Source organism: Diorhabda sublineata, chromosome 6 (assembly GCF_026230105.1).
Source record: "Diorhabda sublineata isolate icDioSubl1.1 chromosome 6, icDioSubl1.1, whole genome shotgun sequence".
In the NCBI taxonomy this organism is placed as follows: domain Eukaryota; kingdom Metazoa; phylum Arthropoda; class Insecta; order Coleoptera; family Chrysomelidae; genus Diorhabda; species Diorhabda sublineata.
Window position 1 is genome coordinate 36,727,352 of NC_079479.1, and position 22,955 is coordinate 36,750,306.

Here is a 22,955-nt window from a genome sequence, read left to right on the forward strand (position 1 = left end):
CATATCAAACGTCAAATATGTGGGGTGCTCAGAATAATTTAAACCAACATTATTTCAACCGCCGATTGCTCATATTATCTAAGATATTCGACGTTTTTTTTTTTATTTTTTTCAAAGTATAGCAATAAGAACAAATTTATTTTATCAACACCCCGTATATTTGAATTGCTGTATTAGAAAGATAACGGGGCAGAAAAAAATTAATCGATCGCAAGTTTGTCTCTACATTCAATAATAGATTAAATTTTAATGAAAACTTGAAAATTTCTTTGGAAATTTTAGGATAACCGATCCGTTGTTTTAAAATTGTATATTTTTGTATCTACCTAGTTTTAAGTAATTATTATTTTTTTTTTAATTTTGTTACGGACTAAATTTAGACGTTCCTTTTTTTATTATTTATTTTATTGTTGAGTTTTGTTTGTCGATGTATTTAAGGGAGAACTTATTCAATAAATAAGCAAAGTGTGTTTGATGAATTGTATGAATATTAGTATGGTCCTTAAATGGAATAAACTTTTGAAAAAGTCCTCTCTGTTTAACGGGATGCAGAGAAACCCTGTGATATCTTGTTTTTGCTTTTCAATTTAATACATTATATTTCACCGAAAAAAAGTTGTTTTAATATCCGTCCCATCCTTATGCGTATACTATACAAGACAATTTGTTCTAGAAAATTCGAAAATCAAATTCTGATAAAAGAGAAACATTTTTCGTAATTAAAAAATTAGATATGAATTTGTTATTCGTCATCGCTATCTGGAATAAGTTGAAATTTCTAAATCAAAATTATTATTCTAATGTCGTGTACAACAATCTAAATATTATTTTACATTTCGTTTTGTATATAATCGAATAATGTACTTCCGATCTGTCACGTATGGCACTGTACAAGCAGATCTTTTTTTAATGAAATTTGATTTGGGAAAAAAAATACGCAGATACAGATACAAAATTGCTTCATTTTCAGTAATAAAGTCATAAATTCAATTTGTCTCAAAAACTGCTAATCGAAACAATAGGATAGTTGACAAAATTTGGAAATTAGTTTAAAACTATAGCTTAGCATCTATTTTGCCACGAAAATTTAAGAAAAATAAGTTTTTTTAGTTTGTATTTTGAAATTGCCCGCGAAAAAGGCCATGACTATCATGGCGTCTTGAATGACGTGACACCTGTGTTTGTTTATGACAGTCAATTGTGTTTTTTAATAAATAATGAATACATCGTATTATAAATACTGTATAGTGCCCCAATGTGAAAGTGCAACGATAAAAACGCCAGACAAATTATTCATATACGTCCTAAACAATGAAGAAAATGATTTAAAATGGCAAGGATACAAGGTGCTCTTTCTTTATCAACTAATTCCACAAATTATTTCTGTGAAGAACATTTTGATGTAAGTATCAAACAAAACTTAATGTATTTATTTATAAATGTACAAAATATACCATAATATACAGCACATAACACAGTAACAGTTATTGAAACTTTGTATTCGTTAACCTCAAAATCAGTTAAGAATATTCATTCCACATGCGACTCTCTGACTAGTAACTGTTAATTGAATGAGATTTTGTTTGTTTTCTACATAATACTTACATATAAGTTTTAACACTGTCGACTTCTGATGAATAAAAGTAGGTGTTGAATGCAAAAAAATTGTCAAGCAGAACTACGTCAATTTTTGACAAATTACTGCAGTTTGCTTTGTTAAATCCTGATTCCATGGCAAATTATACCTGTATTTCAAGATTACATTAAAAACGAACTATATTAATTTAACTATAATTGCTGAAAACTCGAAATAACCTGGTCACTTTATACGTTTCACGAGGTGCGACGTCATACTTTTCTGATTGGTGTTTAATGTCACGTGGATGGAACGCCTCATTTTGTCGATTTTATTTTCTAAAAATATTATTAATCTTTTATCATTTTTGTAGAAAAGTTGTTTTTCTATTTACTTATTATCATGGTTAATCATTAGAAACTCAAAGTCATCCGATTTATTCTTAGTCTATTAACTTTATTTTTACAGTTACCTTTGACCAATAGATCGCGGTTTAAAATGTAGATGTCGCCACAGACGTAAAATTTGTTAATATTTCAAAATATCTATTTATTATGTATTTAATAGTTTGACATACAGATGACGCTACAAATTTGAAGTTTCTAGTAATTTAAAAAGCGAATGATAGATTTGTTGTATCAATATTATGATTAAAGGAGAATTAAACGTTTTTTTTTTGTTCCGGAAAAAGTAGCAGTATTATAAACGTACTCGTTTAAAATAAAACCGGTTTACGAAAGTGGGCGATCCGGCTACGTAAATATCTGATTTAAAAATCGCAAGAAAAGTCTAAATAAGGTTGAGAAAAGTGTGATTCATGCTATTGTTGGTGTTTACAAAGGTCACCACATGTCGATTTGTATAAAAATAAAATTAATTGTGGGTGAACAGCTCCGTATTAAAAAACAAATTTAGTTAAAAAAAAAATTGGGCGTCGAATTGACAACAGCTACTCGATTCATTAATTTTTATTATTTAATTCAACCTCGTATATAAAGTAAAAGTGTTATCACACACATCTCTTCTCTCGCACTTTATAAACCACTTCTCGGTAAAACTGGTTATTTCCTGCAAAAATAACGCGACCAAATACCGTTTCGGATTGCGTCGTTTTTTGTTCTTGTACAATAAAACTAGTCGGGTGGCCGTTTAGTTGCGGGTTTCGACTCTATCGAGGACGGTCGCGGCTCGAGGAGCAGACGTTGCGTAAAGTTATTACACAACGATAAATCCGCCGGTATTCGAGATTCGTGGTTCGCGGTGATACATTAGGAAATTCCCCGATACAATTAGGCAAAAGGTGAGTGTTTTTTTTTTTTTTTTTCGAATTACAATTTACGTTTTATTATACGTCGCATATCCTACTAGCGTTGAAAAAAAAATATTTCGTCACAATAAAATTCCTCTAATCCTTTTATATTCGATAAAAAAGTACAAAAGACCGTATACAGGGTGGCGCAATAGTACGTGGAATTATTAAGTACGGGATAAAAAAATAAATACATGAGGTATTTTTGAAATAAAAAATATGATGATTAGGTAGTTAAATAAAGTTTATTTTTTCAAATGTCTAAATGACGGCGACACTCCTCTAAACTTTTCTCGAGAAATCTGAGGTATTTGTCGTCATTTCCTGGTGGATATTTTCCTTTAGGTGATTGATTTCCCTCGTATGGTTCATGCACAATATGCACGTTTTATTGCTTCACCCTGTATAAGCAAGTTATCGTCTGAAGGTTACCTTCAGTGCGAACAAAGTCTCCGATACAGTTTTGAGTATAAATGAAATTTGTGGATTCATAAAAACTAAATAATAGCGTCGATTGAATTCGAAAGCATGTTCTGACATAGATCGACAACTTGTAAATAGTTTTTTCATTTCAATTGACAGTTTTTATTATCTATTGTTTGTCGGTGTCGAACTTTGAATATATTGGACGCACCTCGTAATACGTATATTCTAGAAAAGTTCTCGAATGTAAATTTTCGAAAATCGATGCGATTTTCGGTATAAAAACTTACGTAACGACAGTTTTTATTACCATCTGTATAAATTATCGATTTAATAGTCTTCGTTTTCAAGGTTACTAAGGAAAAGGGACAATTTCATTACTAATAGATGTACGTACAAGCATATAAAAGAAATTTTACGATTGGACGATTATTTCGACGATTAATTTTGTTATTCGATTTAATTTCGACTAACCCTGTACACAAAGTATACGACGTATCAAAATTTACAGCTTAAAATGAATGAATCAATATAAAACTGCGACATATTTGCAAAATCGATAAAAGTTTATCAACTCTTTACATTAATATTTATATTGTATCGAAGTTTTCTTGCGATAAAATCGTTGTTGAATCATAATATTGTTAAATAGGAAAAATATTTGAAACGCCAATAATTGGACTGCTCTATTTGGAACGTTCGAACTAGAGATGGGAACGGTATTTTTTAACTGATAGAAAATGGGGTTAGGAAACATTCATATGTACAGAAATATCATTTTTTTTTTTTCATATAAACGCGTTGATATTGATATTAACGACGATAAATATTATTTGTCAGTTATTAAGTTTCGAGATTTATAAACAGATGGTGCTACCAACGCTACGCGACGTCAATTTATTTCTGATATACAATTCTGTTGATAAAAGCGAGTTATAATGAATGTTGCCAATCCCTTTTTAAGGTTAAACGGCTCATAAAGTTATAAATTACGCGTGTTACCCGCGTAGGATGATAATAAAATGACCTAAATTACGGATAGGTGTGTCATAGAAATATACTTTTGGTTACCTTTTTTATACAACAACTTGTAACAAAAATATCGATAATTATAATTCATAAAATAATCGATAACCAGCAATTTATTGTTTGTATGGTTGTTTTTAGTAAAAAGTATGTTAACCGGTTTGTAGGACGACTACTATTAAAGGGTTTATTACATATTACAGTAGGGCAATGCAGGGCAGGGTGAACGACTTGTTGATATTAACGATGTCACAAATAGACACGATATATTAATTAAAAAATCTTATTGAATTTTTTTTATATATATATATATAAATCGAATATTGATACAGAATCGAAACTAATTTACCATATTTACGTAACAAAATATTTGTACTCAACTTTCGAGCACTACAAAATGTCAGATTAAAATGGAATCTCACTCACATGTTCATACAACGTTGCCAAATCGCTATAAAATATAGTATATTATTACTTTTTCTGAATTCTTTTTAAATCTTTTATAAAATTATATTAAAAGTGAATATTAGGTACATACGAAGATCCTAAGCTATTTATTTTAGTTGCAGTGATTGCATATATGAAATATTCCTATATAGACGGTTCTTATGGGAAAAACGTCTCTACGTTACTGCGCATGCTTCATGCGCGGAAAAGATGCGCAGAACTAACCGAAGCGTCGGGTCCATATGAGTAGTTGTAAATTTTGCATTATATACACAAAATTATCTAATGTACGTTGGCCAACGATGTTTCTAAGTGAATTTAAAGTAAATAAAATGATTATTTAAGTCTGGAATTCCACTTTTACGAATCGACTGTCGATAAAATGAGTGATTAAGTATGTTTAAGGTTATATGTCAATAAAAACATACAATCAATTTGATAGATGTCTAATTATTAATAATAAAATTACATTATTGTTCAAATATATTATGAAAATATTCATTTTTGTTTCAGAATGAACAGTCTGTGATACGGTTAAACTTCAACATTGAAACGATACGAAAATGACATCGAAACTAGTGCAAATGCAGGTGAGAAACATCTCTTCAACTAAAAACCACTCGTAAATATTCTACATAATATACGGAATGTGTAAGTAAAATAATTGGGAACGATTCAGTTCGTTCTGCGCATGTTTACCGCGCACGAAGCATGCGCAGTATAGATAAAGTACTGTAGGCACATTATATGGAAATATAGGTTATAATATAAATAAGGGATTATTTGCGATGAATATTCTAGATCTAATTGGGGGGGTTTTTTTTTTGTAAAAAAATGTCATCAAACGTAATCTATTCTTGGTGGAAATGATTTAAATCAATTAGGAATTAAATGCAGAAAAATATCGGTACGGAAACTGTGTGTCAATACAAACAAATTTATTCAATCTGAACACATACTGAATTAATTCTCGTAATCAGACCTTGTATGAAAAAAATCAGCGGTAGATATTTGCACAATACCAAATTGGATACAATGTTTTACAATTATTTTTTTTCCAACACAAAATTATGAATCATCTATGAGTATTTGCAATTTAAATTATTTAACACTAACTAAAAATAATATATTTGCATAGTGAATGTTCTTCGACAAATAAAAAAATATATAAATAATAAGCTAGTGGAAAATAATTTGGATTTGATACGTTTACTGGATATAACCTAAAAGTCATCTGTCAAAGAGACATCTATCTTTATATTTAGTGTTTAAATGAATTGGTTCGAATCTTAAATAAAAAAATAACAATTTTATTCCAAAACAAATTTATCAGAAAACAATCTAAAAAAAAACATTTGTAATTAGTGTTAGAAGTTTGGACTAAAGACTAAAATAACATAATTCGTACCTACATCATATAATCAAATCATTCGTCGAACAAAAGTTAGGTTAGGTTTGACCAACGAACAGTTATCGTAATTTTTCTTTATGGTGAAACCGAACTTGTTGAAAATACACAATGCGGGATATATTTAGCGGTACATTAGTTACATTTTAATTTATCTTTATGCAGAATTGTAATAATGTTACATTTTCATAACTGTTAATTCGTGATAATACCTTACAAAACGGTACTTTGATATTTTACAAACGAGCGTTTAATTTAATTCGATTCTTCCATAACGAAAACGTCCCGATAATTTGTGAAATATTTCGATAACTTATATTTTATTAACCTCGTCGAATCAACCTTGAAAATCGAATATGTGTTTACAAACATATTACAATTCGATGTTTTGAATGCTAACCTAACCAACGTTGTAAAAATTTAACGATCGAATTAAGAATCTAGTCAAGTGAGTACGAACCGATTTCGTGAAACACGTGAAAGTCAATAAATTGTATTTATTAGGCCAGTCCGAAATGGTAGTTATGTTGCTTACAATAAAACGATCAGTGCCTACAGGGACACGCGGGTGCAGCTGTTGACGCCTTAAAACGACTTGTCCTAAAGTTGTAAAAGGTTTTGTGACTGTCATGGCTTTTACCGATACTTTTTTACTTTTTACTGATTGCTTTTGTAACCTACGCAATGTCAATAGTGTTCATATGGTATATATACAATCCCAGACTAACTTAAATTTAATATTATGTAAACTGATTGCCTTTAAAGCCTCCTGATTGTAAGTTAATAATTTCGAGTATTCCATTTTTTCCCGAAAGCAAAACATACGGATTGGCCTATTAATGTCGCTTCCTTATCTGTTAACTGGTGACTACAAGTACCCGACGATTGTTCATAAATTTCTCATTCAAATGACTAGTAGTACTATTACAATGTCAAAAAATAACAAAATGGTAGTTTATAACTATATTATTTCACATTATAAAATTATTTCTGATCATCTACGAAATAAAATTATAAAACAAACAACATCGAATTGAAAGATTATATACTCGATAGATCTGCCACACCCGTACCAAGAAACAAAGATTTCTATAATCAAATGTTCATATCCATGCTAATTCCGCGGGAAATTTGAAAATAACTGACCCATGCTACAACTGTTAATGTAACAGGCGCACGGTTTTTTATGCGGCGTGTACATTCATACGTGATCGACAGCCGAATAAGTTTCGACTAAAGCGTCCAGTTGAAAAAAACGAAATCACCTTCAATGATTTATGAAATTCTGTTCAACGCCTTTCGTAGTTTTACTTTATTTTATATTCTTGAGTAATATTGAAAAAAAAAAAACACGATTCCTAGTTAGGTTATGATTCATTAAATTGAAATAATAACAGGAGAATATGAATTGATAATGAATAAATATGTATCACCGAATTTAAATAATGTGTCGATAAATTTTGAAAGCTCTTGGGGTTCGAAAGCATTAGATTTAAAAGGTGTATATGTAAGTATAGTTTGTTTATAGTCGATATGTATCTCGAAATTAACGAATTTGATTTAATATTTAACCGGGCAAAAAGAAATGTTTATTATTACAGGCTCGCTTCCAACAACGACAGATGCAAGAAAAAGAAGAAAAACTTTTGAAGCTATACGAAAATCAACAACAAAGGGCTTTCGATAAAATTGGAAGGGGGAGCGCCGGTAGTAACGACAGTTTACCTACAACGAATACCGGAGGAAAAGTCCGCCAAATGTTTGACGAAAGAAGACAAAAAGCTGGAATAGATAAAAGTTATCCGCTGGAACCGTTAAAATCTAAAAACAATTCGAGAGGATTGTATCCCGAAAGGAAAACGACTGTTAGAGCAACCGTTCAAAATAGTACTACAGTTATTAAAAATGGAAAACCGTTAGTGAAGAAGAAAGAAGTAGTGAATAAGGTTTATGAAAATATTAATGGTAAGTGTTACTAAATATTTCGAATACGATTAACTAATAGTTTTGTCGTAGGAAAAGAAACTTTTGAGGAAATTAAATACGTAAAAAATGGCGATAACGAAAATCATTCGAAATCGTATAGGGAAATAATAGAAATAGATAATAATAACAAAATAGATGGCATAGAAAATGAAAAAATGCCTTTATACGATCTAGACGAAGGGGATAACGATAACACTCTTGCGAAGAGTAACAAAAATAATAATAGTAACTTAATAACGAAGAAAACGCCAACAAATAATAATGCAGCATATATCAAACAAGAAAATGTAAGTATATCTTCACAATACTGATTATAAATCGGAAAAATAAAATTAGTTTGACTCACCATGTATTTATGATATATCCAAAAGTGAGGTTATGCACTGTGTAACAAAATAAAAGCTTGTGCACTTAATAAACACTTGCTACTTCTATTACTTTTCCGTCTACACTTTCTGCTACTTATCTACTTATATATTTTTTATAATTTAACATTTCACATTTTCCGTTCTTAAGATTCTACATTTGATTGCAATTAACACTTCTAACCAACTTTTCAAATACTACAATGGCAGAGGGCAGACATTTGCCGTTGCGTTAATTCTACAACGTTGCCAATATTTACTGAATTTATTCCTTATACTTATACAACATTTTAAACTATGAATAATTTAATTTGAACGTAAATTCGAGGTTTGACGTATTTTTATAAAATATTACATACAAAAAATCATAAAGTTTACATGAACTAAACCCTAAACAATATTATAGAAACGCCAAGAATCTTTTGTTTTGATAGATGAATAGACTGTTATTCAAAAGGTTATTTATATTTGAATTTTCTTAAATTTCACATAGCTTTTGAAGTTATCCTGAAAAAATTAAAATTTTACACAACGTTTTTATCGAGTGGAAACTATAAAAAAAAGAATTCTCAAATATACTTTTAATGTAATTTTTTTTGTACTAGCTATGCCACTGGTTCGTTGAAGTCGCATATATTGACAAAATATTTAAAAAAATCGTGAAACTTATCTGTAGTTATTATATCAACCAATCAATTTTTAAATTCAACACGAACGAGATAATAATATACCATTAAGTTTAAGCACCATTATTCCGACCTTGATATCATTAATTTTCGAAGACTTTCAGTCGAAAAAGTTTTCCTAGAAAATGTAGCGTGTCGTGTTAAATCCTAACCGAATAGTTATCACTGATCAATAGATCCGACACACGTTTTTAGTCATAGATACGTGTATGTTTGTTATTATTGAATGTGACGTGATTTGCAACGAAATAGAGATGGGACATAATTCGATCGCGTTATTTTTCGTAAATTGAGAAATTTATTTATTCAATTTATACACTCTGTTTATTACTAGGATATACGGAACTGATGGTATATATGAAATAATTATAATGCTTATGTAATCCTTGATATTTTTATCAAAAAGTCGAGTAAAAACTACTCTAAATATTATTACTTGTCTGATATAGAATCACCTCTACTTTTTGTAACGTTTCCTCTTCTTTTTTTTTTGAGAAATTAGAAATGACGTTTAACGTCGATAATCGTCTATGTTCTTTTCATTCCGAATAGACAGTTCTTAATGACATAATACTTTTTGGCTTATCACATCCCGTCACGCACAAAAATTTTCATTATGATATTGACATATGTCGTTAATATTTATACAAACTAATTTACAGCATCAAAAAAATAACTTGACTAACGTTAAAAGAACCTCAACTAAACAAACAGCTTCCCCACCAAGAAACAGTACTCCAAATAGTCCGGTTAAGAAGACATCTAATACTGGAATGCAAGACAAAGTAAGAATTGAATCATTGTTATTCCGAATTTATTTCAGTTTTTCCATTTTCGAAACTCGATTTATCATTTTTATCGTGTTATTTAATTTTATTCGAGTTGAATATTTTTTATAGTGATAATTTATTTAGATATAAAAATATCGATTTAAGAGATATAGCGCGAGATTGTCAAATGAGTCGAGATGAAAAAATTAAAATCTACAGCAAATGGTTATATACAAATTTTCTTGTATAGATATATTTTATTAGATTTGACAACACTGTGCTACTGTTTTGTCTCGTTAAAGAGTAGACGGTATTGAGAGTGAAATATTGTACGTATTCTTGTAGTCAAAAACAACAGTACCTCGTGCACCGTCATCGACTCGTCCATCGGCCAAACAACAAAGTCCTCGAACTGTAGTGAATAGAGACGATCTCACCGAATGCACTTATTGCGGTAGAAGATTCGCCGAAGATCGTATTGAAAAACACGAAGACGTTTGCTCGAAAACGGGAAAGAAAAAACGAAAAATATACGATGCCACAAAGCATCGAGTACTTGGCACCGAATTGGAATCGTACGTTTTAAAAGGTCCTAGATCAAAAATAAACAACAAGGTAAATACAAATAATTTCACGATTTCGTATACCTAATCACTCAAAAAATTTTATTTTATCCTGCTATCCTGTTCCGATAACTTTTATATTTTCTCTTATACCCTGTATTCATTTCAGTCGTTAACGAGAACTGTTCCGAAGAAAGACTGGCGTCGAACTCACGAAGAGTTCATTTCAGCGATAAGAGCAGCGAAAGAAGCTCAAGTTCATTTGTCCAAAGGGGGGAAACTATCCGATCTACCTCCACCGCCACCGTCGTCGAATCCTGATTACGTGCAATGTCCCCATTGCGGGAGGAGGTTTAATCAAGCCGCAGCCGAAAGGCACATCCCCAAATGTGCCGATTATCAGTTTAATAAACCTAAACCTGGAACAGCCTCTAAAAGTCGAATACAAAAAAAATAGTTGATCTTGATCTAATTTATATTTTTATACAGCTTGATTATTAATTTTTATTAAAAAAATTATTTGTATTAATATTTTCTATTATAATGTATATTTAATTAAAGATATATAATGACTATATCATTGGTTTTCTTCTCCGACCAAACGAAACAATCGTTGGTGTGGACTCTACCGTGTGCGAATGTCGGAGTTTTTAGTGCTAAATCACTGCCTGAAAAATGAGTGAGGTAGAGGCATCGGTGACTATTTAGTAAGAAGAAATTTTTCTCCGAATAACGAAGATGATGTAACCTTTACCTTCAGTCTCTGAAGACTATCGAAACGCGCGACAGAAAGTGTAAATGTGAGTGTTGGTATAAACAGCGTATTCAGCGTGATTTAAAGAAATGACATTTTAAATTTTTGCTAGTCACGTAGCGACACTAGTTTATTTGGTTATGCAATAAATATTTTGTATTAAGAGTTTTTCTAACTGTAGATTGTAATGTACGAATTATTTCATTTTAATTCATGTCTTTTCATTAAGTGATTTCTTAGACGTTCTTTTATGAATTACCATCACTATTTCAAATACGACAAATAAACTGAACGAAAAAAAAGAAGAGACAATTTAACCTCAAAATAAATTTACGTAAATTGAATAAAAAATGTTTTTGACAAACATTTTATTTAAAAAAGTAAAAAGCAAGTAAGTAGATCATTTTTTTTATAAATTATGTTTTATCTGTTACGTGTATTGTTATTGTAGACACATTATGGTTCAAATGGAAAGTGTAGTAAGTGGACATACTTTTAATAAAATAAGAGAACGATTAGCAGATAAACTAGAAGTAATTAGATTTGATCCGTTTAGTAAGTATAAAACGGTATTATAGCAGATTTTATTTAATTATGTTTTTATTTTTAGTTATGAAAGATTGTTTGTACAAAGAGAAGAAAAAAGTTCGAAGTATGTAATAAATTGTAAAGCTGCAACGTATTTTTAATATTTAATAATAGATGTAGAATATTATTTGTCAAATAAATTCAATTAAATCAATGATTCTTGGTTTGGGAAGTGAGTTATCATAATCCAAAGACAATAGATGATGTTTGTTTCAATGCAAAATTGGAAAAATTAGAACTGCTTATGGAAATTGGAAGTATAGATTTAAACTCGAGTGTATAAGATTGATTAATGATTTTCTTGAGTTTTAGTCTTTTTTCTATGAAAATTCGTTTGAAATAGCATATAAAAATTTAACGTACCAATCTACTTTTGTTTTTAGCAAAGTATAATTTCATTTATATGTTAGGTGTGATTAATTACTAGGCAAAAGAAACGATATCATTCAAAGAGATTATGAGTATGTTTAGCTTTTGGTAAAATTATCGGATTAAAACAGTTTGTTTTAAGTAAAACATGCATACGTCCATTCCATTTATTTAAATAGTCAAGTCTTAGAAAAACAACAAACAACAAAATATAATTTAATGTGAAACACGTTGTCCCTTAATCTTATTTCAATATATATATATCAACACCTTACTATATTACATAAAATAGCGATATAATCAACTTTTATAATAGCAGAGAAAGATCCGTTGGTACTAATCATTGAAATGAAAATTATCCACAAAATGTATGGTTAATATATTTCAGAAGTAGTCAAAAAGAAGCCTGATAATTCCACCCACATAATCTTATCACAATAAAGTTCAACACACAATCAATTATAACAAGTTCTAATTATTTGTCTTGATTTTTAGACCTCCATTAATTGAAATGTTATAGTATGTCAACGTTTTATCTGTTATTAAAGAAAAAATCAAGACAAATAATCACGAAATATATATATATATATATATATATATATATATATAGAATAATCTGAGAGGTAAAAAGTTATAAGACAATTCGAATTATTTATAGGGGATTTATAAGGTATAACAACACCCAAATGGAATTTTTTTTCGAGTTTGAGTAAGCAGCTGTGTTTATTGGGATCGAAATAACATTGGAGTCTTTGTGATTTCGAAATTTTCAATAGTTTCCAAATAAAAGTTGATATTTGAGTATAAAAGTAAGAGAAATAAAAACTTTTATATTATCTTCATCTACTTTTATACATGAACGATTCAATTCCATACTTATTTTTTAATAATTTGAAGAAATCATAAAAATTTGTGTAAATTCGAAGGGAAATAGCATACAAAGATTGTATTTGTATAGATTTTGGGATATCGAAGATTGTAATTCTAAAATTTACTTCTTCTAAAATACAGCTGGAACATTTTATCGATTTTTTCATTAAATAATGTACAAAATATATACAAACATACAGAGTAAGCAATCAATCTTTCTCTACTCAAAAGTAGTTTCATGAGCAGTTGATTTTTAAATGAAAACAACTAGCTGCTAAAAAATATTGATAAATAAAGATAAATCGATAGAATAAAAATGATTCTACTTTAGAATTGTACTAAATTCATTATTGTGGATACGGTGAACCTAAAGTACTAATCATTTATATGTAATTTTTTTGATAGTAATTATTTTCAATACATAATAAATCAATAGCGGGGAAGTTCTAGTATGAGAAGTTGTTATAAATCATTAGTTGAACTTGTAAATGAATTTTTATATACTATTTATACAGTGTGATTGAGAAATATGTAATAACGTAATGTTATTGCATTGTTGTCAGCTTTTAAAAACGTTTAATACTTTATAACTCACCGTTCCTATTACCTATTTACAAATTAGTACATTTCGCTTTATATAAAGGAGAGAAAAAAAAAAAAAAAAAGAATTTTGTATGATCCAAATTCGATATTTTTAAAACCATAACGACTTGTAGCGGTTTCTCTTAAATTCAATACGCGATTACTAAAATATTATGTACAATTTATTTAGAGAAAAAATTATTGAGACTTAAATCTAAAGAGATGATATAATTAAAATTTGTAACTAAAATAAAGGGGGGGATTAAGGTTTATCCATTCATTTTTATGAAGATTTCAATAGGTTCATCTCAGCCTGAATTTTTAAAAAAAAATTGTTCCAAAACTTACAATTTCGTTTGTTTCCATACCGCGGTTCTTTAATAGATTACAAACAAGCTTATGACAGTATTTGATCGATCTTAACTCTACACAACCCTTTTTGGCATTCCTCTGATGCGGATGACGTTAGCTGAGACCAAGAGCAAAGTTATGATAACGGAGGAGATCTGACACTAGAACGAGTCATAAGAAATATCAAAGTTAATAGAGGAGGACAGTGCCTAAGCTGATGATATTCATCCATTCAGTCAAAATGAGGGTGAACTGAAGTCCAAATGACAACTTCATGGGAATAAGAGAACGAGCGAAAGGGAGGAATAGAGCGAATTTCAAACTTCAACGACTACTGAATAGGAGAACGAAAAAGCAGATATAACTAGCGAGACCTTGGAGCGTGTGGCGCAGAGGTACAAACACCAAACTCAACCGGCTCTATGAATACCCCTGGTGACAGAAGGCCACTTTTTTAATTTCATTATTTTTTGCGTGAATGTTGAAAAAATGAATATAAAAATGTACTTTTTACAAATTCAGTTGAATGCGTGATGAAAAAATTGTACTTTTTAAAATTTATATTAAAAAAAACATATTTTTTATATTCTAATGGGGTTGAATCATTTATTTTCAACTTTGGATATCTATAAGTATAATTCCAACTAAAATTTGGATTATTATTAGTGTAATTTCCAATTATTCAAATTATAAAATGAATGCATGACTTGCATTTTGGTTTCGTTGAATTTTTAAACCGAGTTGAACCTGTCGCGATCAAATTACCCACAGCACATTCCATCCTTTAATGTAACGCACAACTTCACATTTACAAGTCCTATATAACCTTTTTTTTTCAAATTAAATATAAAACATTGGTCTCTATATCGCTCACTTGGTATATTCAACACTATAACAAAAAAATTTTATATACAAATTAATTTGATCGAGCCGGGTAACTATTTGTCAAACAAATATATTAATTTCTGTTAGTTTCTTATTGCTAAGATCCTTTTATATGCATCGAGACCGAAATAGGTCAAAACGACAAACTAGTTTTCTTATCAAAAGAGACCTAGAATCAAAACAATTAGAATTTTTGAGAATTGATTTGAGACAATTAAAAATTCCAATTACCACTATATGTAATCTACAGAATAATGAACCAAAACCGTCCGTAATCTCAATGTTTCATTAGATTCACTATGGTTGAAATCTTATCGGTATTTGTACTAAAATTACCCAGCTCTTATTTGATCTCACTATTAACAAAATTTGATGGTTTAATCAATAATTGTTTACTACGATATCGTCGAAAAAAAGTCTTGTAACTGTCGCACTGTCGATCTGTCTAAAAGACAAAGATCGAAATCGAAAGTATGAGCCGATACTTCGTATTGACCAGTTTCGGCGATCAATTGAACCACCCGTTGGAGATCGGCGTTATCCTTTAAACTCATTATTTTTCTCTGCAATTCTCGAAGCATATCCATATCACACTGAAAAAAAAGTATTGTTTAGAAAATTTACTAGTTTCATTTCCAAAATTGTCTATTCGAATAAACTTATTTGAAAGATTTCAAAGAAAAATCGATTATCGTGCCTAAATATGGCAACACCGTAAATAACTATGTATTACAAGTTATCCAAATGGATACAGTACCTACCGTGACTTACAAACTACATGCAACTTTGCAATTTGTTTCTATATAGAAAGGTATACTAAAGGCCAATACCTTACTTACGAATAATGTCCATTTGGGATGCTTGACAATTTCGGAAAAAGTATTGTTACGAACTCGTCCACGACATGGACCGTGAAACCGATACTGTTCGATTATGTTAATAGAAAATTCCAACGGTTATTAAGAGGTATATATTACCGTATGTTACGGTCGTTTTTATAATAAAGATAATGTCTAAAAAGGCGTTTTTGTCTGTTTATATTCTAGTATTGGAATTATCGTGAAATCCGTTGTGTATAAATATCATTAAATAACGGTGTGTCATAGTGAACGGATCGCAATAGTAAAAATTAAACGGCGAATTTAAATAAATTAGTGAAGTGTTTAAGTGTACAGTTTAGTGAATATTTTACTGTTTGGAAATACCCCGTTAAAAACAGTTGAAATCAATTTAAAAAACATTACACGAGTAGCCCAAATTTTATTGGTTTACCTCACTTTTCGGTGGAACAACGACCGGCGTCGTATCCTCTGTACTTGAAACTTTACTTTCCTCATCAGAATTTACTGCTGCTTCTTCTATTTTATTTATTTTTTCCGGCGGTTCTTCTTCCACCGTAGTAGTAGGATCGCTTTTTCGTTTTTTTCTTTTTTCATCTTTTTCTTTGTCAATTTTCTTATCCTAAAAAAAAAACAGCGTCATTGTGAACAATTTTCCAAGTATACAAAGAAAAACTTCTGAGATATCGTCGTTGTCCTGGCGAAAGTTACCAAATCCAATTTTCAGCGTTTCATATATTCACACCACTCGATTTAAATTTAGCCGATCTATTGACCGACAAAACTCACTAATTTCTACACGTTACTGTTTTTTAATAGCGGTAGTGTCCAATAATTCATCTATAGCGCTACCTAATTTACTCTAAACCTTCAAACTATTCTACTACAAAAGTGTCTTTTCGCACTTTGTGACTCCTGCCAAAACAACGACGATATCTAGGTTAGGTCAGCTTTAAATTTGTAAAAATAATTGTTTTCGGAAGTATCCCTATCGAATAATAAGTGATGGTAAACGGAATTACATCAAGTTTCACCTTTTTTCTCTCCTTTTTTTCCTTTTTCTTTGGCGACGGTTCCTTCTTCTTCTCTGGTTCGGGTTTTTTAACCGGTTCAGGTGGCGGAGGTGGTGATGGAGACTTTGAAGGTATACGAGGAGCGGGAGATGCTTCTTTACTACTCAGTTTAACCGAATCATTAGATGATTCATCCTCCCTAAAAATTTTGTTTTTCATCATTGAATAATTCAAAATAATATTCCTGTTTGTTATGTAAAATTAATTCTTAATAATTTACCTCAAAAATAGTGAATTATTTTCTACTTTCACTTCAGTTTCTTTGGGAGTCGATGGTGAATCACTCTTTGGGCTGCCAAACAAATTATTCTTATCCACTTGTCGATTGGGAGGTGCCGTAATAGGTTTTTCTTCTTTGACTTGAACATCTTTCAAAGTGGAAATCGAATTTGGCGCCTTCTCGATTTTTTTATCTTCCTTTTTGGAATGTTTCTCATCTTTTTTCTCTTTGCGATCTTTCTTTTTGTGTTTGTGTTTTTGTCTCTCTTCCAATTCGTTCTTTATCTTCTCCACTTTTTCTGATTTTTCAACTTTCTCTTCCTCCTTCGGTTGTTCCTTAATTTGTTCTTTTTCTTTTGGCTTTTTATCAGTCTGAAAAGGAAATGAGGTAATTAATCAAGATAATATCAATTCTGGAAGCGTTTATTTAATGTATTTTACCTTGTGCGTATTTTGTGTAGGTGGGGGAATGGGACTAGTTTCATTCTGTTTGATAACATTTGATTCTTTTTCCCTCGATTTACTTTCTTTATTTTTGTGATCTCTATGATCTTTATCCCTATCTCTATCTTTATGTTTGCTTTCTTTGTGGTCCCGTTTATCCTTTTTCGATTTTTTTTCTTCCTTCTTATCCCTGTCTCTATCTTTATCTTTTTTCTCATCTTTATTCGTATCCTTCTCTTTGCTGCTGCTGTGTTTTTGTATTGGAACTGGGCTAGCATCTCTTTTCGGAGATCTAATAACATAAAAAAAATATTTTGAAATATTTATATACATATGTCGAGAAAAATGTACGAATTTATTACCTTTTTGGTGTGGGGCTTCTTGGTTTAATCGCCGGTGATTTTTCTCTTTCCTTTTTCGAACTTTTCTCTTTTGATCTTTCTCTATCCTTACTCTTTTCATCTTTGAATTTTTTTCTTTCTTCTTTGTTTCTCTTATCTAAGCTGTCCGATTTTTCTTTGGGTTTTTCCTTGTCCTTGTGTGTATTTTTGTTTGATTTCGTTTTATCATTCTTTTCTTTATCGATACCTAAAACCGGAAATACTGAAGAGCTGTGTACAATTTACAACAGAAAAATTAATTTAAATTATAGAAAAAAACTTGTAGTCTCATTTTTGCAATATTGCCAGACTATGAAAATAATATATAGATTGAAGAGATTTGAAGATTTTATAAATTTTCTAGCATTCCATAGATGATTCTATCAACAGATATTTTAATAATAATTTTTAATGCTCAAAAATTAAATTTCAATTGAAAATATTTCAAATCTACTTACATTTGTCAACATTTGGAGGTTTGATAGTTGGAGGTTCCTTGGTTTTCGGAAGTTCGGGTATTTTAGTAGTTTTTTTAATTGGAGGCCCGAATAAATTTTCAAAATCCGTCGTTCTCGGTTCCTCTAGTTTCATTTTGTGTTTTTTAGGTATATCTGAACCACTCAATTTTGGTTTGCTAGTCATTTGATTTTTCTCTATGGACATTCCTCTATTTATACTATTTTCAATATTGCTACCACCACCTTCCTGTTAACGTAACACAAGATCAATTTAAAAAGCTTTTATTCAAATATAAATGAATGTATTTATGAATAAATGAAATAAAGTCGTTATCTTATATCATAAAAATTGGCAGATTGAGGAATATGAGACAAATACTTAGAAAATAAGTAAAATATATTGGATTTTGGGTTGTTATACAAACAAAAAAACTTCCAAAATGTCCCTAAATAGAGTAATCCATATTTTCCGCTTACCACCGCTCCACCTTTTAATAGTTTAACTCGAAATTCTTCTGAAGGGTTAAAAAAAGTATATTTTTCTTTTTGAACTCTATGTATTGGAGGACCAGTCGGTTGAAGATAGAGCTCATAATTGAACTTTATCCTTTTTGGTTCTTGGTTATTTTTCAAATGTATTTCTATGGGTAATTTGAATCCAGCATAACCTGATGTTCTTAATGAATATGGAGGATCTTTAACAACTAAAAAATATCAAAATACGTTAAAACAAAAAAACGATTCCATCCACATTTGCAATTTATGTAATATATTTTGATAAATAACATGCAATTAATACTAATTTATCAATGCCATTTCCATACCTGTTATTTTATTTAAGAAAATTCAGAATTTTCACTCACTTGAATTAAAAAAAAACTTGTTGAGAATACATAAATTATAGTATATATTTCTTTTATTCCAAAAAAAAAGTAAATAAATAATAAAAAAGGTAATTAAATGATTCTCCATTTTTAATCATTTCTAGTATTAATTAATTTAACATATCAGAACTTAATAGGCATTCTATAAGTTCGTTAAATTTCTCTAAATATCATTTAATAAGTCAAATTATAGATAATGAAATCTACAATTAGATAAACGGGACTAATTATTTTTTCATTCAATGAAAATGTTTGGATTAAATACTTTATATACCTCGTTTTGGATTTGGGAACGTTTCATGCAAATAAAAAACAACTTTTTCTACATAATAATGTATATCTGCTCCGTTTTGTCCTTTAACGAAAACTTCCCAATCGTGAGTAAATCCTTCTGAAGTAGTTTTAGATCTTAAAGAGGCATCATGCCCAATTTCCAATAGAATGGTTAAGGACATGTTTTAATTAAACATCCCACAAATCCTCCATCGTACACTTGTTCTTTAAAATGCTTTTTATTCTTAATTTGTGTCAAGCGTTTGTAACAACCTAATTATAGATCTTTCTCTACATGTGGTTAAAAGTTAGAAAAAATTGTCACATTCATTCATTGATATACATACAATATAGTATGTAAACTGTAAATTGATACAGCAGCTTGGGATTTATATAAATTTCACTAAATATACTTCTCTCGGAAATTTAAAAGTTTAGTACATATAAAATATATATTAAAAGTTTGTTTGTGTATCAATTTCAGTAACAAATGACGTAGTATATTTTCGATTCTAGGCATTTTTTTATGTCAATCTTAGTTCGATTATGACGGGTGATAACTGCGATTACACATTACAAATGTAATACGAAGAGATATTGTTTTTTGGTTCATAACTTGTTAATTAATAGTACACGTATATTAGTGGCATGAACTAAAATTCGTTAACCGTTTATCCCTCTAAGCTTTCGAATTCTACGTTTTAATTTATCTATGACCGCAATTCGTAACTATATATAATTTCATAGAATAGGATGAGAATCCAGATTAAATAAAATTAATATTATCTTTTGTATTTATTAATTCTATGCCACTAGAGTGTCGTCATTTGTATGCTTTTATTTTGTTATACCTCGATAAGCAAATTTAGGTTATTTCTTGACCCAGTATGGCGTCACGTGTTATTGTCTATGACGTGTCCCCCACCCATGATTTAATTGTGTTGAAGAAAATGTAGATTATTTAATTTAATTTTTTGTAATGAAAAGTAATCTGTATATTTTCGAAATGACAGATGATAATGCTATGTCTAGTCGAATTTTAAATACCATTGAGGCAATAGTTAAAAATGATAGGGTGTAAGTATAAATTTACTGAACGTAAAATTCTTTTTCCATTTTTCATTTTTAGACTTGATTTTGAAATTATACCAGTAGAAGATAATTCTACAAATAAATCTCCCGTCGTATACGAACACTACCACTTGGGTTTAGAATCTTGGTGTACAAAACATGTATACCGATACGCCTGTTCTGAATTATTTAAAAAACGACCGCTTTTAGCCAAAAAGAGATTATCTTATTCCGAAATGGAAAGGCTCGATAATTTTTTAATAGGAGTACTATTAATTAACCCCGATGTTACTACGTTTTGGAATATGAAGAGAGAATTAGTAGAGTGTGGTATATTAAAAGAACAAGACGAATTAAAATTCAGGTATTTATTCGTTTCCAATTAAAAACAAATTGAATTATTGGTTGTTATTTGTAGTAAAATTGTATTAACGTATAAAGCAAAATCGAATGAAGTATTTAGCTATAGAAAATGGTTAATAAAGAGGTTACTTGAGAAAACACCAACAGCTGATTGGGATAACCCAATAACATTGATGTTAGATGAATTTGCTGTTATTCATATGGCATCTTCTAAAGCCCCTAATAATTACCACAGCTGGAATCACAGGATTTGGTAATTGTTTTCCCTTCAATGTTTATTTTTATATTTGGTTTTATTTGATATCTTGAATGTTTTTATTTATTATTTGTGCCCCAATTTTTAAAAGTTAAAAGGAGAATTACAAGCAAACAATCTCACAACAACTTGTTAAAAAATGAGTCGCTGTATACATTTTTAATTATTTGTTTTCGACTGAATCGCTTTAAAATGAGATTATGTTTGTTGTTTGTGGTTAATTCTCACTAGGATTGCATTTCTTCGGTTGAATTTAGAAATTGTACTAATAGAAAATCGTTGTATCTTGTTTTGAATTGATATTGGATATGTTTTAGGTATATATTTACATGAAAAAATGGTTTATTTCTATCTAAATTGTAGGTGTATGGAAAATATCGCATCTCATCATCCAACTATCAGCCGCATTGTCAAATCTGAACTAGAATACAGTCATCAATGGATATACAGTCATATGTCGGAGTATGCTGGTTATAATTACCGCCAATACCTTATTTTATTAGTGAAAAGACACAAGGGTATCGTGGAAACGTTCAATTCTTTCTACGTAGCTGTGAGAGGAAAAGATTATGATTCCATTGTGGATTTTGCAACGTATCTTTTGGGAAAAACCGATAATTCGGAAGTTCTAGAAAATATAACTTCTTACGTGAATTATATATGTATTCTGTTGTATGATAACACTAGGACTATACCTAAATTGAATTGTTGGCCCCCCGTACGCGAATCATTATTTAATCATAAAAAATTCGTAGTTTATCATCTCGTTAAAGTAATATACGAATACCACGGACTTAATATTAGATCGAGGTTTTATACAAGAGGTAGCGAATTAGCTAAAGGAACGGATAATGTTACTCGTTCCAATACTATATTAACATCGGCACACGTTAAAATTGATAAAAAGTCTTGTCCTACTTCTTATTTACCTAGACCCGTCGTTTGGTCTAGAATAAACGAAACACGGTTATTTAATTGTATAATCGATCAAGAATCGGATTTTTTTATTAAAAATTTCGATAATAGCAATTTGATCAGGTACCGAAACTGGTTCATATGTATACTCGGTTTTAAACTGGATTTTTATGAATTTGCGCCGATGGAATAGATCTCGAAAAGTATGAGATTCTGATGCACCATTTATTTACATGGAAATGTTTGTTGCACTTGAAATTTGAACAAAAAAATCTACGACAAGAAAGTACAAGATACAAAGAAAAAATAATGAGCGCCATTGTTTTGGAATTTTTTTATATCTATTATTTCACTTGTACAGAATTTTTTTATACGAATTAAGTTACTGAAATGTCTGAAGGATTTATAAAATAAATAAAAAACGTATTGCAATAATTTCAATATTATTTTTTTGGTGGTATAAAATTAATAAATATAATGTAGTCATCATCATTCGTATTTTGACATTCGATACGTCGATACAATTGGTATCCCTGTTGCTCACCAAAAGTCATTTCGGGATTACGTCACAATCGGCAGCCATATTGATAACATCGTTTTATTAATGTAGAATTAATATATCTAGAGAGAGAGGTATGAACCCGAGATGCTGATAGACAGAAAGAGATACAAAAGAAATGGGACGGTGTACTTACCAAATCTGTCAGATTGTCTTCTGACGTTACAAATTACCCGACATTACCTCACTTTATAATAAAAAATAAACAACATAATAAATAATGTGTTTTTTTTTCACTCATTTAATGGCTCTGGTAGTTATTG

The 22,955-nt window shown here is 29.9% G+C and overlaps 5 protein-coding genes across 8 annotated transcripts in view; 3 read left to right on the forward strand and 2 right to left on the reverse strand.

Annotated features, from left to right (window-relative positions):
- The window catches only part of LOC130444862 (uncharacterized), a 36,121-nt gene extending 27,435 nt beyond the window's left edge, over positions 1–8,686 (reverse strand). For 2 of the 3 annotated variants that reach the window (XM_056780179.1, XM_056780181.1), the window contains exon 1: positions 1,606–1,846. In XM_056780179.1, the coding sequence (XP_056636157.1) occupies positions 1,606–1,733 (128 nt within the window). In that variant the 5' untranslated portion in view covers positions 1,734–1,846. Of the gene's footprint in view, positions 1–1,605; positions 1,847–8,521 lie in introns of those variants that run through there. The other variant, XM_056780183.1, reaches the window with a different exon arrangement.
- On the forward strand, positions 2,231–11,142 carry LOC130444857 (zinc finger C2HC domain-containing protein 1C). 2 transcript variants are annotated; one of them, XM_056780153.1, is made up of 7 exons: positions 2,231–2,876; positions 5,295–5,371; positions 7,791–8,154; positions 8,206–8,462; positions 9,889–10,011; positions 10,342–10,611; positions 10,729–11,142. In XM_056780153.1, the coding sequence occupies exons 2-7, from the start codon at positions 5,345–5,347 to the stop codon at positions 11,014–11,016; spliced, it is 1,329 nt and encodes a 442-aa protein (XP_056636131.1). In that variant the 5' UTR covers positions 2,231–2,876; positions 5,295–5,344; the 3' UTR covers positions 11,017–11,142. The 2 variants fall into 2 exon arrangements, with proteins under 2 accessions (XP_056636131.1, XP_056636130.1); XM_056780152.1 differs by having other exon boundaries at positions 2,634–2,876; positions 5,295–7,696; positions 7,773–8,154.
- A 141-nt stretch (positions 11,143–11,283) lies between these two features.
- Positions 11,284–12,056, forward strand: LOC130445394 (39S ribosomal protein L33, mitochondrial). The gene is made up of 3 exons (XM_056780992.1): positions 11,284–11,704; positions 11,765–11,868; positions 11,924–12,056. Exons 1-3 carry the CDS (start codon positions 11,664–11,666, stop codon positions 11,971–11,973), a joined length of 195 nt encoding a protein of 64 aa, XP_056636970.1. The 5' UTR covers positions 11,284–11,663; the 3' UTR covers positions 11,974–12,056.
- A 342-nt stretch (positions 12,057–12,398) lies between these two features.
- On the reverse strand, positions 12,399–20,176 carry LOC130444956 (protein ENL). Its single transcript, XM_056780353.1, has 9 exons — positions 19,530–20,176; positions 18,849–19,075; positions 18,372–18,618; positions 17,896–18,121; positions 17,531–17,825; positions 17,091–17,461; positions 16,832–17,009; positions 16,231–16,419; positions 12,399–15,551 (listed from the first exon to the last, which is right to left on the reverse strand). The coding sequence occupies exons 1-9, from the start codon at positions 19,708–19,710 to the stop codon at positions 15,354–15,356; spliced, it is 2,112 nt and encodes a 703-aa protein (XP_056636331.1). The 5' UTR covers positions 19,711–20,176; the 3' UTR covers positions 12,399–15,353.
- Positions 20,177–20,407: 231 nt separating this feature from the next.
- Positions 20,408–22,910, forward strand: LOC130444958 (protein prenyltransferase alpha subunit repeat-containing protein 1). Its single transcript, XM_056780358.1, has 4 exons — positions 20,408–20,605; positions 20,658–20,963; positions 21,018–21,215; positions 21,582–22,910. The coding sequence occupies exons 1-4, from the start codon at positions 20,508–20,510 to the stop codon at positions 22,324–22,326; spliced, it is 1,347 nt and encodes a 448-aa protein (XP_056636336.1). The 5' UTR covers positions 20,408–20,507; the 3' UTR covers positions 22,327–22,910.
- Positions 22,911–22,955: the final 45 nt, after the last annotated feature.